The 16,736-nt window shown below is 39.6% G+C and overlaps 1 protein-coding gene and 1 long non-coding RNA gene across 3 annotated transcripts in view; one reads left to right on the forward strand and one right to left on the reverse strand.

Annotated features, from left to right (window-relative positions):
* Positions 1-13,570, reverse strand: LOC135558785 (desmocollin 2-like protein). Its single transcript, XM_064992919.1, has 16 exons — positions 13,198-13,570; positions 9,151-9,241; positions 8,751-8,950; positions 8,519-8,623; positions 7,507-7,662; positions 7,210-7,354; positions 6,856-7,010; positions 6,591-6,725; positions 6,256-6,441; positions 5,788-6,035; positions 5,376-5,518; positions 4,569-4,793; positions 4,022-4,243; positions 3,692-3,807; positions 3,214-3,561; positions 1-2,886 (listed from the first exon to the last, which is right to left on the reverse strand). The coding sequence occupies exons 1-16, from the start codon at positions 13,234-13,236 to the stop codon at positions 2,686-2,688; spliced, it is 2,715 nt and encodes a 904-aa protein (XP_064848991.1). The 5' UTR covers positions 13,237-13,570; the 3' UTR covers positions 1-2,685.
* The window catches only part of LOC135558786 (uncharacterized), a 14,844-nt gene continuing 11,669 nt past the window's right edge, over positions 13,562-16,736 (forward strand). For both annotated transcript variants that reach the window (XR_010458396.1, XR_010458395.1), the window contains exon 1: positions 13,562-13,761. This is a non-coding gene — a long non-coding RNA (uncharacterized LOC135558786). The remainder of the gene's footprint in view (positions 13,762-16,736) is intronic.

The following is a 16,736-nucleotide window of genomic DNA, read 5'->3' on the forward strand; positions in this document are numbered from 1 at the left end:
TGTATTTTATATTATTTACTTTAAAAAAAATATTAGCAAAATGTGACACTTACGAAATAGGCAATACGATTCATTTACAAAACAGGTCAGTTTGGTAATTGAATTCCAAATTAATAATATGAACATATGACAATGCTGCATAGAATTAGGAATTAGAATATTAGAATGGAAATGAACCTTCTAAAAATTGGCCAAAGGTCAGCCATGTTGGTCAGGGAGTTTGCCAGTGATCTGATAAGATAGTGTAAAACAATGAATGTGGAGAATTTATCTGCACTGTATGTGTGTTAGCTAGCGAGCCAAACAGTTTTAGATGAATGATTCCAAATTAACTACCAATATGCCAACATTCCATTCAAACAATGCAGTCAATTCACAGCCATACACTGGTTTCAATCAGTTGATGAGGGGACATAGACAAGTTGTAAATGCAACAAGTACTGAAATTGTATCATATATTAGCACTCACTGCTTTCCAATAAAACTACATCTGAGACATTTAGGGGCTATTTACACATAACATTTGTATAAAACCCATATACATTGTATTTATAATTATATGACAATATTTGAGGTCGACTATAATTACATTACACAATTTCTGATACATCACATGCCTCACTTTTATTTTTCTGCATAAGTAAAAATCAGGAAATAGATCACCTATACCTCTACTGCCATTCATTCTAATTAGACTAGTTTGGGATTTCTCCCTGACCAAGACAGCTGCCATTTTCGCCCCATTATGGAACGAACTTTGAGGGTTTATGACATAGCACCTCTAGTAATGTCATAGGGGGCGGCAGGTTAGAATGTTGGACCAGCAACCGAAAGGTTTCTGGATTGAATCCCCGAGCTGACAAGGTAAAAATAGGTCATTCTGCCCCTGAGAAAGTTAACCCACTGTTCCCTGTGGATGTTGATAAAGGAAGCCTCCCACACCTCTCTGACACATTTCAGTTGAATTCATTCAGTTGTACAACTGACTAGGTATCTCCCTTTCTATGGATCAATCAATAGAACAACATGTCGCTATGAATACTCACAGGCTGTCTGTCTGGTTCAAACCCCTCCCTGCTCACACACTCAGCCACATACTGAGTGTGTGAACTGACTCACTGTCAGACACCGTCTCATCAACCCCATGGGCCGTGTCAGCACCTGTCTCTTCAGAACCTTCTATTCTAAAAATAAAATCACCCAGAACCTTCTATTCTAAACAGAAGCAGGCAGAACATTATATTCGAAAAAGAAGCACCCCAGAACATTTTATTTTAAACAGAAGCACCTATAACCTTCTGTTCTAGTCTAAACACAAGACTGTCTGCAGCCAATCAATCATAGGAATCGAATGGATTAAAGGGACGATGGTAGTGTGACCAATTAAACATAGAAGCCCCAATGCAGTCTAATCAACACTCATATAGAATAGTGTGTAATGTTTGTACCCCATCCACCTAAATTCATAAGTTATTTTAAAAATCGAATAATCTCGTCAAATATTCATGTATTCTTCAAGGCACCTGTTTTTAGAGTCACATGAACAAACATTTTATTCTACGATACTAAACTTCATGGCGCTTTACCATAATATACACAAATAAAATAACATGACCAATGCCCCCCCAAAAAAAATCTTTAGCGCTAAAAATCACATAATGTACATTATTTACACACAGGAAATTGGTCAGTGTTAACGAGTATTGTTTTTTTTGTGGAATATTTCTAGTTCCCGATTTAAATGAACACTCAGTGGTGCAAAAGAACTCCAGTGTTGGTGTTAATAACCAGATTTGAGTGTGATTAAAAAAAACACTTAAAAACACAGCCATCATTATCATATTTCCCAGCAAGCTCTATTACAGTTTTTATTTTTTATTATTGTTTGTTTCAATATCTGTGTGTTTGCATGTACTGTACATTGACTGATCAATTAAGTTTATGCTACACAAAGATAAATAACATCATTTTTTTCTACACTAATTCAATCTGTTAGTTAGATTTATTGCAATGGTTGTTTCAGTTTAGATGGTTTAGGTAGTCTCCTATATCAAATTTTCCAAACTCTGACAGTCATTCTGAATGCAGGCTACGGGTGATCAAAAATGTACTCTTGGATATCCACACTCTGGCTAGATTCCAATAGGAATGACATCACCTTGCAAGCCAGCATGTGAATGCACGCCTGTTGTGGCCTGTAAACTATGAGTTTCGGGCCACTGTTAATAATTTTATTTGGTGAAAGCCACAGTACTGAACATGAATGAATGCAATGACCATGTCTTTGTCACTAACACCTCTACAATTCACTCGAAAAGGTAAGGCACACTGGGAAATATGCAAATATGGCTTTACACCATACCCCAAATACGAGTTACCTTAACACTACAGGTATCCATTAAAATGTTAATATCACTGAAAAAAGTGTGGACCCGTATAGATTCTGAAAAAGTGTTACATTTAACAATCGCAGAGTTGATTCAACACTGGGGAATTTGCTGTACAAGTAAATACATAGTACTTTCCAGTGCAAAATGTCTAACTAACAAACAGTTAGAACAATTCAGTGTGATTACTCTGAATGATAGCATAGCAACCCTCTTAACAGATTCCTAAAATTCATGGTATTATCAGAAAAAGAGTACACTTACAGTAATAAAACATATTGCATTATATTCTCTTTGTTCATTTCTTGTTGTTACAGACCTCAGCTAATGTCTTGAACTTTGGCCCCAATGTGTTTAGGAAGTCCAGGTCTTCCTGGTTGCCTTGGTCACTGCAGCAGCCCACCGAGCCGGCTGGAGACCCCACCCCCTCGAAGCCGTACGCGTGGATGATGTCATCGGCATATCGCCCCTCCTCCCTCGTCCCTAGGTAAGCCAACTTCTGCAAAGACAGGTAGACAATGTAAGAGATGAGGTGAAGAAAGGAGAATGCATTTTGTTATTAATCCATAGAGAGCAGCCAAGGACTAGTCCGATGGTAGGGAAAATATTACACTAGGTGATATTACATCTTTGCATAGGATATTACTGACAGGTATTACACTGAGAACAGACCAACATTTCACCAACCAGACAAGATATATGAAAGCTAACACAGGATTTAGCAAGAAAGAAAGCATTTCAGATGGGAATTGTCTAGGCTTTTACCAATAGGAAGAACGATTGACATTGTTTGAGCTGTTTCTCAAGTTCTCTACAACCACTTTACCTGTTGTAAAAACAGCCCGTTCGTTTGCCAGGTGTGCCAGGCTGCAGAGTTGTTGAATTTCATGAAACGTGTGTTGTCAAAAGTCATGTTTCCACCTCCATATTGACCTCCGCCATATTGACCTCCGCCATATTGTCCAACGCATTGGCTGCTTTCGTATTGGCCTGAGAAGCCGGTCTCCATATCGGTCACTATGACGCCGCCGGACTCCTGTAGCAGATTCTGTTGAGCGCCCAGGCCTCCTCCAATCATACCAGAGTTCTTAGCTCCCACCCACCCCACGTCAATCATGGATCCCTTCACTGATGAGTCGATCCCAGATGCAGGAACGATGATGAGATTTGAATCCTGAGGAGCCATATGTCAGAGAACGAAAAAAAACCATCCAAAAACAAATTAGGATATAACAGCGAAATTTGCTAAGATTCCATGAACATGAGAAATGTGTTTTGTAATGCTGTCATTATGACAGACTTACCACTGCATCCCCTGGGGCCTCAATGTTAGACTTCAGGAGGATACCGCCACTGTCTCCCATATCTTCCAGCTCCATTTTCTCATTCTTTGTAACACAGATGAATGCAAAGAAGATACCTGCGATAAAGAACGAAAAAGAAAAATAGCTCAATAAAAATGTATGGTCCGAAAGTGCTCACAGGTTCGTCTGACGAACAAGAAGCACAAGCCATTTGCTAAGGAACAAAGTTATACTAGCGGTCATCAGCTGCTTAAGACTTCACCTAATGTCTAACGCCTCAGGGCCTACACAAATAAGATGAATGAACATAATAAAACATTAGAGACTCACAGAGAAGAAGTAGCAGGCACAGCGCCAGCAGCATGGCCAGGATGGCCCACACCCCCAGCGACGTGGAGTTCTGGTAGGCCAAACACGCTCCGTTCCTGCAGCGGCAGATCCGGACCGTTACCGTCTGGGTCTTTCCAAATCCCTGTAGGTCCTCGACCATCAGGGGGACAGTATACAGACCATTAGGGAGCTCCTGGGTGTGCTCCAACATCCCTGCAGTGTCTGAGGAGGAAATACACTGTTGTAAAGAACAGGAGTTTGGGCACTAGTTTTCCTGGTGAGATTACAATGTAAGGACAAAAACTCCTGGCTCTAAACAATACTCATTGTCAGTTAGGTGCTGTGTAAGGTGGCTCTGGTGATGTTGCATTCTAGAGTATTTTGGCTCTAAAGCTGTATTGAAGAATGTATGAGACTGACTACTCACTATAAGATGCGCATTTTCCATTTAGATTTAAATAATTGCTTCACTTTTTAAATCACATATGCAAGATATCAATTTATATAGAGATGGAACGGAGTCCGGAGGTAGGAATCATTTTCATACCGTTAAGTCGCTTCACAGCCCATCTCCCATCATGCTCCTCTCCCAGTTTGAAGCTGAAGGGGGCGGCGAATGGAGCTCGGTCTTTGTCCTCTGCTACCACCAGCACAGAGCCCATCTCTCCCCCATCCTGCTCACACACCACCAGGTCTTTAGAGGGGATGACTGGGACATGGTCGTTCATATCCTCCACTTGAATAATCACTGTCCCTGTACCTGTCTTGAGACCTAAAAATAGAGTAAGAAACACAATATATATATATCAATGAACAATTCTTACTGTTTTTTTTGTGGTTTTATTGTGAGAGCTTGACTGAGTAAGATTTCCAATGTATTCAATAATCACACTCAGCAATACACTTTAAATATCAGTGAAATATAGATGCTATACAGTACCTGTATCTCCCTAGTAGTCACTCCCTGTTATAAATGCAAAGCAGAGATAAGGGCCAGTAGCTAGGGTAGATGTGGTTCTGTCCTTGAGCTGTTCTTGTCTGTTAATGTGCTGTATTATGTCATGTATTGTGTGGACCCCAGGAAGAGTAGCTGCAGCTTTCGCAATAGCTATTGGGGATCCTAATAAAATACCAAGTCACACCAGGTGTTATAGAGTGACTACTATACCCCTCATCTTGTCACTTAAACAACACAGACTTATTGTTCCAATTCATCGCAAAGATGTTCGATGGGGTTTAGGTCAGGGCAACAGCTGTGGCTGAAATAGCCAAATCCACAATTTTGAAGGGGTTTCCACATAGTTAAATACACAATATATACAAAAGTAAGACACTGTATACAATATCTACTTACTGGCATCAACAGCTTTCATAGTGACGTTGTACACGCCATTCGTTACAAAATGGGACTCCCTGTCGATATTATTGGCCATCTTCAGCTGCCCGGTACTTTCATCTACCTTGATCCATGAAGCAGGGTCTGAGACCTTGTAATACCTGAGAGGGAACAGAGAGAGAAGGAACTTTTACAGCATTCTCTATCTTCTTTTGAAACACAATCTGACCTTACTTGTTATAACATCATATTATTGTTATGATGATGATTATTATCAACATGGTCACACAATAGGCCAATACTACCATGGTTCCAGATCTGTTTGTGCAGTCTTGCCATCTCCTGTAATTATGGCAAGACAGTACAAACAGATCTGGGACCTGGCTAGGTCAATTAGTGGTGAGATCAATAAGGTAAACTAGGGTCTTACTTGATGCCGGCGCTGCTCTTGGTCTCTGGGTCTATGGCTATGTAGGTCCCAATCAGGGTGTCGTTAGGAGTGTTCTCCTTGACTGTGAAGACTACGGTGGGGGCGGTGAACTCTGGTCCCTCGTCCTCGTCCACTACAGAGACGGCTACAGGGATGGACATCCACTGGGCCGTGGTCCCACTCAGCTCAGCCTGGTTACGGGCCAACACCTCCAGCTTTAGGTTCTTTGTCTTCTCGTAGTCTAGAGGCTGGAGACACAGCAAGGACATTGTGTTATTTTACTGTATTAGCATCCGTCAATGACAATGCGCAAAGAAGTCTTTTGGCTCAATATTTTGACTGTCTTTATGTTATGGGATTGTTCACCAAATGTATAGATTAGCCTCATTTTATAAATAACTAGCAAGACATCTATGGAAAGTCATGATCAGATAAAAAATTAGAGGTTCATTGTGAGTACCAGCTCACCTTTATTAGGTAAATTAGTCCTTCATTCGTTTTGGGGTCTCTTTCGATCCTAAAGTTCTCGTTTTCGTTCCCCTTTTGGATGACAAACTCAGTGTTCCAGTTTGGTGTCTTCACCAAGTCCTTATCTTCAATGGGGATTCTGAGGATGAGTCCCTCTCCTTGGTTCTCTTTAACTTTTACATCGTACTGCAAAAGGAAGTAACATATAGGTATTTGGCCAAAGCAAACAGAGTATTCATAAAACAAACTGGGACATCCATGCCTTTTTTGTTATATTGCGGAATAAACTGCAATACAAACTCCACTACTGTAAAAAGTTGTCAAAGAAAACGTACAGATGTCTTTGTGAATGTGGGAGGGTTGTCGTTGATATCACCCAACACAATGGTGGCTGTGGCTGTGTTGAATAGACCATTCATAGCTCCATTCATGTCTCTGATTTCAACTGTCACCAAATAATTATCATTCACCTGAAAGACAAATAAAAAAAACATACATTTAGATCAATAATTTAAGCAATGATAGCCGTGATCAACAACGTGGAACCCTGGAAAACTGTCAGTGAGATATTTTTTTTAAAGGTACAGCGATGGGACTGACCTCTCTGTCGAGGGTGTCTGTTTTGGTGCTGATGACTCCCGTCTCTGGGTTAATGTAGAACAGGTTAGTCCCAGAGAGGAGGGAGTACCTGATCTTCGTGTGGTCTGTACCACGCTCGTCTATGTCTGTGGCATTCACCATCCCCACCACCGTCCCTGCAATAGAACGTATCACAACACACCGGCTGTTAGTTCACATCCACAAGTTCCCGTTACGAAGGTCAATGTCTGGATGTGTGCAGAAATTGCTCAGACAATTGACTAACTTGTGAAACATATGTCACTTTTTCCATGTACTGTATTGCAGAGGCTACGGGCACTCTGGTATTTCTTATTTCAGCTGTGTGTTTCTCACCTGCTTTGCTTTGCTCCAGCACAGTAAACTGCAGTAGGCCAGTGAAAGTTGGTGCATTGTCGTTCACATCGTCTACATTCACTGTGATGGGTAATGGTAGATCTGTCTCCTGGTTGGTGTATCTGTCAAACACTCTGGCTTGAAACTGGAGGAAGATGGACTCAGTTTAGAAATGGCTTACACTGTTTGTGTTGTCTGTGCTACAGCATCAAGAGTACAATTGTCATGTTAACATCACAGATAAAGAATCAATCAATTATTCAAGCAAGCAATCAATAATTGTTGTTTACTACTCACTACAAACTGAGGAGTTCTCTCGCGGTCGACAGCTTTGTTGACCTTCAACATCCCAGTCTCCATCACCACACTGAACACACCCTCAGGCTCCTCTGTCACTCCAGGCCCACTGATGGTGTAGTACACACTGCGAGTGGCCGACGAATCAGATGCAATCTGGACCAGGAAACAATCAAGTATTATTTGCGGTGAAGCTTCAACAAGCAGTGGGATAATAACATCACCCTGGTTCAAGGCCGTGCACAGACCTTTCAGGGGGCAGGTGCTCAAAATGACAATTTTAACATATTTGAGCATAAGCCTATTTATTTCTGCAGCAACAGTCTCAATCATTATCATAAATTGTGAACTTGACGATGACTTGCGGGCAGTGGGTTACGAACAACAATGACAAAAAAAATGAATACAAAATTATACCACCACCCAAAAGGGCACCTCAGTGACTAGAAGGGCAAAGGGGCATGTGCTCTCCTATCTGTGCGCGTGCCTGCTCAGGTTAAGAAATTGCACAATTTAGAATGTGAAGCATTGAGCTATGCAAAACAGAAATGCTCACAAGCCTTACAGGTAATAGGCCTAAAGCACAATACCTTTCGAATACTGTTAGAAACAGTTATTTTGTGTTAATATGTATTCCACTAGGCAGGTTACAACAGATCCAATTACAGTGCACACCCAGCCCAGTAGTTAGAAAGGAAGGGGAAGCGTTAAAAAGGAGAAAAAAACAACTAAGTAAACGCTCCAACTGAACCCTCTGTGTGTGTCTGGGTGTGTGAACCCCCAGGTGAGGGCGTGGACCATACAGGTACAGAATGTGCATTAGCTCCAAGTGAGAACGAATGAGAAATAGAGTGGAACATGGGGGTGGGAGAAAGGCAAGGACATGTAGAGGATAAATTGGAGTTTGTTACATGACACAAAATATGTACATGGTTTAGGTTTTTATATCAATATTCAAACACAAAATGTGCTGGAATGTGATGCAAGTTGTGACTTATTTTAAGGACATTACCAGATCAACGTCCTTTGGAAATGGCGGAACGTCGTTTTCTATGATGTTGAAGGGCAGAGGACTCCAACGTCTTTTGGAGCGCTTTAGTAGACCATCTTTCAATACCTGAAAAAGCAGAAAAAAGACCACACAAAGTCACAAGTCAACAATGTGATATAGATAAATTCACAAGAACAATACTTCTTTGAAAAATGAGACTTCGTACTATAAGCCCATGCAGAATCCACCTTACCTTTCTAGAGTTCTGGACAAGGTAAACATTCATTTCTCTCTTCTGACCATTGGGGTCCTGAAACTGCACTGAGAATGTTCTGCCATTGGCTGGTACCATGGTGGTGGCGACTGTTACTATAGTGCCATCAGTTCGTACTGTGAAGTCGGGGTCACTAGTTGTAAAGTGCAATGTGATGGTGTCACATTGGTCCACATCAACTGAACAACGAGAGAGAAAGAAACGTTGTCAACTATACAAGGACTAAAAAACAAACATGGATCATCCACAACACAATAACTTGATTATGATTAACGATCGTCAACTGGTTATAAACAGTTCATGACTATATTGATTGTTTCATTCAGTATTAAGTACATTCAAAGTTAGACAGGGCGGAAACATTTGTGAATGGCAGGACCTTTTGTAATAACATGTCCAACTTGTACTGTCTGAGGTACTGTTGCTTGTATAGAGGCAGGGATGAAGCAGGAGTCCACACATGAGAGGGTCTGGAATTGCATGAGAGAGAGATATTGTTCATACATTCTAACAGGTGGCATATCATACAAAAGCTGTGTTACAAATATGGTACTGCATTCATGGATATTCTGTCTTGTCAGTTCTTCGTACTAGATGAACCAAAAGAATATACATTTAAATGTGTACATGGACGTTTTCAATGAGTGCATAGGCTGCACAGGTACAGTGCCTTCAAAAAGTGTTGACACCCTTTAACTTGTTCAACATTTGGTTGTGTTACAGCATGGATTTAATATTGATTCAATTGAGATGTGTGTAGGCCAGTGACACAACAATACTCCATAATGTCAAAGTGGAACTATGTTTTTCAAAATGTTTCCGAATTAATTTAATTAAAAAGCTAAGATATCTTGAGTCAATAACTATTCAACTTCATTGTTATGGCAAGCCTAAATTAGTTCAGGAGTAAAAATGTGCTTAACAAGTCACATAATAAGTTGCATGGACTCACTCTGTGTGCAATAATAATGTTTAACATTATTTTTCGAATGACTACCTCATCTCTGTACCACACACATACAATTATCTGTAAGGTCTCTCAGTCGAGCAGTGAATTTCAAACACAGATTCAACCACAGAGACCTGGGTGGTTTTCCAATGCCTCGCAAAGAAGGGCACCTATTGGTAGATGGGTATATAAAAAAAAGCAGATATTAAATATCCCGTAGAGCATGGTAAAGTTATTAATTACACTTTGGATGGTGTATAAATACACCCAGTCACTACAAAGATACCGCCGTCCTGCCTAACTTAGTTGCCGGAGAGGAAGGAAACCGTTCAGGGATTTCACCATGAGGCCAATTGTGTCTTTAAAACAGTTACAGAGTTTAATGGATGTAATAGGAGAAAACTGAGGACGGACCAACAACATCGTACTGTAGTTGCTCAACAATACTAACCTCTAGTGTAAGGGACATTTTTGTTAAACCTTGCTGATGCTTGTGTACAAGAAGATCTTTCCTGAAGCTTAGTTGCTTAGGCATTAAGGTTGAGATTGCTAAAGAAACGAGATCATATAAGATAGAAGATATGTACGTTCATTAGTTTAGGCCTGTTTTAACTTGTCTTGTGAGTGTGTAGCATAGAAACCTAACTAGGAAATGAGGTCCCTATGATGTTCTGGGCACACAGTCAGTCAGCTGACTGGGGCAACCTTTGGTTTCCTGTTAGTAAGAAGGGAATGATCTGGTTCCTTTTCAGTATATTAAAACAGAGCAAAGTGTTGTATCCTGCACACCAGTCATAGAGCCTGTTGCTGGGCGACAGGTTCATGCTTGTGAATGTGTGTGTGTAAGTGAAACCATACATCATCCGGTCAGACAGTAAAAGGCTCTTGCTGGCTACTTTATGAGGAACTATGTCTGGAGTGATTTCTTGTTGCTTTGACACCTATTGTCCTCACTAGAAGATTAGAATAACCAGCAGTTGCTCCAGAACGAGATGACCAAATTCACAGTTAGTCTGTAACTTTAACTTCAGTTTTGTCCTGTTCTCCACACACGTACACATAACAAGATCATGTGTTTTGTACACGCTTGCATAAGACGGTGGGCCTATATAAGGTTTCTGCACTCCTTGTTTCATTTGAGCTCTCGGCTTTCAACCTCAGAGTGTAGGGATGACCAGCTACATTATTGCAAATCTTATCAAATAAAGGTTTATTGTTTGAAGAAATTACAAGTATCTCCTTATTGATTAGAGTTTCGACGACACTAGCAATGAGCAACAACCAACATGACAGTGCTTGAATATTTTTTTTTAAGAATAATGGGCAGAAATTGTACAATCCAGGTGTGCAAAGCTCTTAGAGACTTACCCAGAAAGACTCACAGCTGTAATCACTACCAAAGGTGATTCTAATATGTATTGACTCAGGAATGTGAATACTACATTTCTAAAAACATGTTTTCACATTGACATTATGGGGTATTGTGTGTAAATGGGTGAAAAAAAAGTCATCCATTTTGAATTCAGGCTGTAACACAACAAAATGTGGAATAAGTCATGGGGTATGAATACCTCCTGAAGAAACTGTCGATGTATCAACAAGCTGCACCTTGCCAGTGATCTTTTTAGCTGAATGTTAAACCACTGCATAGCCGTGGAAAGTAGGGGTGCTGAGAGTTCTGCAGCAACCACTGAAAAATCTGAATAAAAAAAAAATATAAGCGGAAATAGGCCTATATACACTATATATACAAACGCATGTGGATCAATTCCATATTAATGCCCATTACTTTGGAATGAGATGTTCGACAAGTAGGTGTCCACATACTTTTGGTCAAGTAGTGTATATATACAGAACCAGTTAAAAGTTTGGACACTGATTCATTCAAGGGTTTTTCTTTATTTTTACTATTTTCTACATTGTGGAATAATAGTGAAGACATTAAAACTATGAAATAACACATATGGAATCATGCAGTAACCAAAAAAAGTTTGGAACAAATCAAAATATATTTTACATCTGATATTCTTCAAAGTGGCCACCCTTTGCCTTGATGACAGCTTTGCACACACGTGGCATTCTCTCAACCAGCTTCACCTGGAATGCTTTTCCAACAGTTTTGAAGGAGTTCCCACATGCTGAGCACTTGTTGGCTGATTTTCCTTCACTCTGCTGTCCAACTCATCCCAAACCATCTCAATTGGGATGAGGTTGTGTGATTGTGGAGGCCAGGTCAACTGATGCAGCACTCCATCACACTCCTTCTTGGTCAAATAGCCCGTACACTGCTTGAAGGTGTGTTGGGTCATTGTCCTGTTGAAAAACAAATGATAGTCCCACTAAGCTAAAACCAGATGAGATGGCGTATCGCTGCAGAATGCTGTGGTAGCCATGCTGGTTAAGTGTTATTTGAATGCTAAATAAATCACTGACAGCGTCACCAGCAAAGCACCCCCACACCTCCTCCTCCATGCTTCACGGTGGGAACCGCACATGCAAAGATCATCCGTTCACCTCACAAAGACACGGTGGTTGGGACCAAAAATCGCAAATTTGGACTCATCAGACCAAAGAACAGATTTCCAACGGTCTAATGTCCATTGCTCATGTTTTTTGGCCCAAGCAAGTCTCTTCTTCTCATTGGTGTCCTTCAGTAGAGGTTTCTCTGCAGCAATTTGACCATGAAGGCCTGATTAACGCAGTCTCCTCTGAACAGTTGATGTTGAGATGTGTCTGTAACTTGAACTCTGAAGCATTTATTTGGGCTGCAATTTCTGAGGCTGGTAACTCTAATGAACGTATCCTCTGCAGCAGAGGTAACTCGGGGTCTTCCTTTCCTGTGGCAGTCCTCATGAGAGCCAGTTTCATCATAGTGCTTGATGGTTTTTGTGACTGCACTTGAAGAAACTTTCAAAGTTATTGAAATGTTCCGTATTGACTGACCTTCATGTCTTAAAAGTAATGATGGACTGTCATTTCTCTTTGATTATTCTAGCTGTTCTTTCCATAATATGGACTTGGTCTTTTACCAAATAGGGCTTTCTTCTGTATAAAACCCCTACTTTGTCACAACACATTTTATTGGCTAAAATGCATTAAAATCATTAAGGAAAGAAATTCCAAATTAACAAGGCACACCTGTTAATTGAAACGCATTCCATTCCACGCATTTACTAGTCCTGTATTAGTGGACCAATGCCATCTGTAACACGGGAAAATGTATACATTTTTTGAAAATGTTATTTTTTCACAAACGTACTGGACTGGGCCTTTAGTAGTACTGTATTAACTGACCTATGAACCCCCACCGCAAAAAAAAAAAACATCTTCCCAGGCTATGCAACACTGTAAAGTCAAAGTTTGGCTACAAAGTTTGCAAATTCAATTACATTAATAGAAACTTGAGCAGGTGATATATCAAAATCAAATGTGAAAAATACAGAAACACTTTTAATGTAATAGAATTGACTTACTTACCAAAAAGATGCATAAATGTACAGGTAAATTCGGTGACATTTTTGTTGTCGCAATTCGAAACACTGTATCCGACTAGACACGATTAAACACGCAATAACAATAACTAAAAGTTGTTCTGTCAAGTGGCGGGATTGAGATGGTGGATATTCTTTACGTCAATCAATTACAGTACCCTAATTTTGTCCTTATGGCGACTGGCATTGCAGGTAGCGGAATGACGATTTCGTTTGTTCTAATATGACCGTAGAAATGAAGGCATGCTCCCACGCCCGCGATTACTCACTAACTTGCATGTCGATGACGCATTCGTAGTCTCGGTATGAGATACTCCCCCTCTAGCAATCGTCAGTAGGAATTAGATCGAAGTCATGCCCAGCCTTCCTGTGGGGAAAACAACCTGTTGGCTCACAGTAAAAACTTCACCCTTTTTCAAACGCAATTTTCTTTTTGTTTTAGTCAATTACACAACGACATCTAAGAAAAGGGCAACATTGCCTGCTCCCTAGCGTTCTCACCACTTAGAAAAACCCTCAAGCTCTTTTTCATGACGGTGCCAGCAGCCAGGTGAGTGAGTTAGTGCTAGCTGCAGACCGGAACATTAACCAAGACCAACAACACAAACAAACAGCTACAAGTAGTGAGTGGAGTTATAAACGGACCATACTAAACAAGTCAAATGTCGTACCTGGGGTGAAATGTTTTCTACATACATAGCTACATGTAGCCTACTTGGACACCGGGTCAAATAAAATATTATTTGTCACATGCGCCGAATACAACAAGTGTAGACCGTACCGTCAAATGCTTTCAAGCCCTTAAAAATGCTTTCAAGCCCTTAACCAACAATGCCGTTCAAGACTATCCCACTCCCCTTACTAAAACAGATTGCAGTTGAATTGAGCAATTACTGCGTCTAATATACCACAGTCGACTGCAGTTATTGCACTTTTACTGCAGTTTCAAAACTAATATTTTTTGTAGGGGCCAAATGGCTCTTCTCGCAGCCTCTTTTTCCCTACCTGGGAACATTGAAAACCGTAGCCCGGGATTTCTGACCTGGTTTCATGTACATGGAACAAAACAGATGTATGACTTGTTATTTCTGTATAACAAAAGAATCGACGACAAAGTTGGCTCTTTTACAATGGGAAAGAATGTTTGTTTTCCCCAATTTGTGGACGTGATCAAAGGGAATGTCTTTGTATTATTATGTAAATATCGACTCGGAGTATATGTGAATTGCTGGCTTAAAAAAGTTTGATATTAAGTATGTGGATGATGGTCATACTGTATTTAGGCAAACCAACTATGAAGGGAAATAAGTGGCTACAGTTTACAATTGCCACAATGGTGAGAAAAAAACGTTTGTACAAGCATACATGTCTAAGGTGTACTTTCACAGACGAATTTGACACCAATAGTATGTATTTAAAAGTTTAAAAAACAAATACATTGTTACATTTGTTAAAGATTTTCATTGTAGTTTACATATGTACCTTCATTTTCAATACATTGAATCCATGATGCACGTGTTATATGAACATATCTTAGCGGTAACAATTGTGACCAATGGGAAAATATACTGGCACTAATTTATTATATACTGTATATTTAACCATAGCAGATTATACTTTTTTTCAGTAGATTGAAGTTGAGTTGGGTTCAAATGAAATAAAATCCCAATTTATTTGTCACATGCTTCGTAGACAACAGGTGTAGACCAACACTGAAGTACTTACCTTCGGGTCCTTTTCCAACAATGAAGATTTAAGGATAGGATAAATAAATTGAAATAGTGACACAGTGAATAACAAATGAAAATAAAGAATAAGAATAACATGGCTACATATAGGGAGTAGAAAATGACCACTATGTACAGGAAGTACAAGTACCGAGTCGATGTGCAGGGATATGAGACTACGTCTTGACAAAATGTATAAATACATATTTATAAAAAGTTTGCTATTCGAATGGTTGTTACAGTGACCACGGTCATTTGGCTGGCCAATTACCATCATACCACAAATCCATGACTGTCACAGCCCTAGTCCCCATGGGGCATGGGGCAAGATGCCTCATGAAGATTAGTGTGTTAAAATCCATTTTATACATTTTATTTAAAAAAAGTTAAGTAATTGACTCTTAAAAACTCAATTCTACGTATCTTATTTTTATTTATTAAATCAAATATCGAAAGAAAATGTTATTGCACCTCTCACTAAAAAATATTGTCACGATGATGAAGTTTTTAATTTTCAAGCTTCATGTCCAAATCAAATTGTATCTACAAATTGATTGTGAAACTAAATGAAGTTGCTTATACATGATTTGGAAAATGGTAATATACAGTAGGTACCGTTGACTTGCACTGGATTGCCCTGAGGGCATCTTTCCCCGCTGGAGGGGGGAGGGGGCCCAAACATCACTTAAAATATTACAACTTTATTAAAAACTGATTTCAGTTTTTCTTTCTTAACAGGTGAATTACTTATCTTTAGTCTGCCCTACTGGTATATCTAAAACGTTTATAGATCTAACTTCATATGTAACTTTTTCTAGATTACTATTTTTTTAATGATTTTGATTTTTAACATAGATGATATGATACAGATTACATTTTTAGTTAAGCAAGAGTAGTGGCAGCCAGGGAAGGTGTTGGGAAATAAAATGGATGACAAAAAGTGTTTTTTGTGAGAATTACAGGCAGAGGCAACTTTCACTGGGGTTCGCTTTACCCCAAGTTACCCTACTGTAGTCCACCCTCTGGTCTGTAAAAAATCAAATATACAAGTGTGATTGATGCTCTATTCACATGCGATCATAAGCTGCTCAAAACATGCTAAGTAATTTGTGTTACATTGTAACATGAGAAAGCACTGTGAAGAAATGTTACCGACAGGGGGAAATGTATTGGCAAAGGGTCATTGTCTGAAATGGAATGCCCCTTAGCGCTTGTTCCCATCTATCAACTGTCCCACCATGCAATGGATTTACAGTGCCTTGCAAAAGTATTCAATCACCTTGGATTTCTAAACAATTTATTATGTTACAAAGTGGAATTGAAATGGATTTAATTGTCAGCAATCTACACAAAAAAGTATAACAGTTTTTAATATAAATGTAATAACAAAAAATATAGTTGTTGCATAATTATTCAGCTCCCTGAGTCAGTACATGTTAGGAACACCATTGGCATCAATTACAGCTGTGAGTCTTCTTCGGTAAGTCCCTACGAGCTTTGCACACCTGGATTGTGCAATATTTGTAGCTGTTTTAAAATCACCAATGGCCTCATGATAACATCCCTGAGCAATTTCATTCCAGGCCTGCAGTTCAGTTCAGAAGGATGACTATCTTTGATGTGTCTGGGTGGTTTAAATTATAACCCACAGCATAATGTCTGATTTGTTATTGTTACCCATCTACCAATCACTGCCCTTCTTTAATGAGGCTTTCGAAAAGTTTCCTGGTCTTTTTAGTTGAATTTGTTCTTGAAATTCAATACCTGATTGAGGGACCTTACAGATACAGGAGATGTA

Source organism: Oncorhynchus masou, chromosome 17 (genome assembly GCF_036934945.1).
Source record: "Oncorhynchus masou masou isolate Uvic2021 chromosome 17, UVic_Omas_1.1, whole genome shotgun sequence".
In the NCBI taxonomy this organism is placed as follows: Eukaryota; Metazoa; Chordata; class Actinopteri; order Salmoniformes; family Salmonidae; genus Oncorhynchus; species Oncorhynchus masou.

Coding starts and splice junctions, on each gene's coding strand:
- LOC135558785 (XM_064992919.1), bottom strand. CDS start 13,236: ATGTCACCGAATTTACCTGTACATTTATGCATCTTTTTG. Junction 7,011..7,209: donor GCTGGAGCAAAGCAAAGCAG/GTGAGAAACACA, acceptor GTTCTATTGCAG/GGACGGTGGTGGGGATGGTG. Junction 3,808..4,021: donor GTGCCTGCTACTTCTTCTCT/GTGAGTCTCTAA, acceptor TCTTTATCGCAG/GTATCTTCTTTGCATTCATC.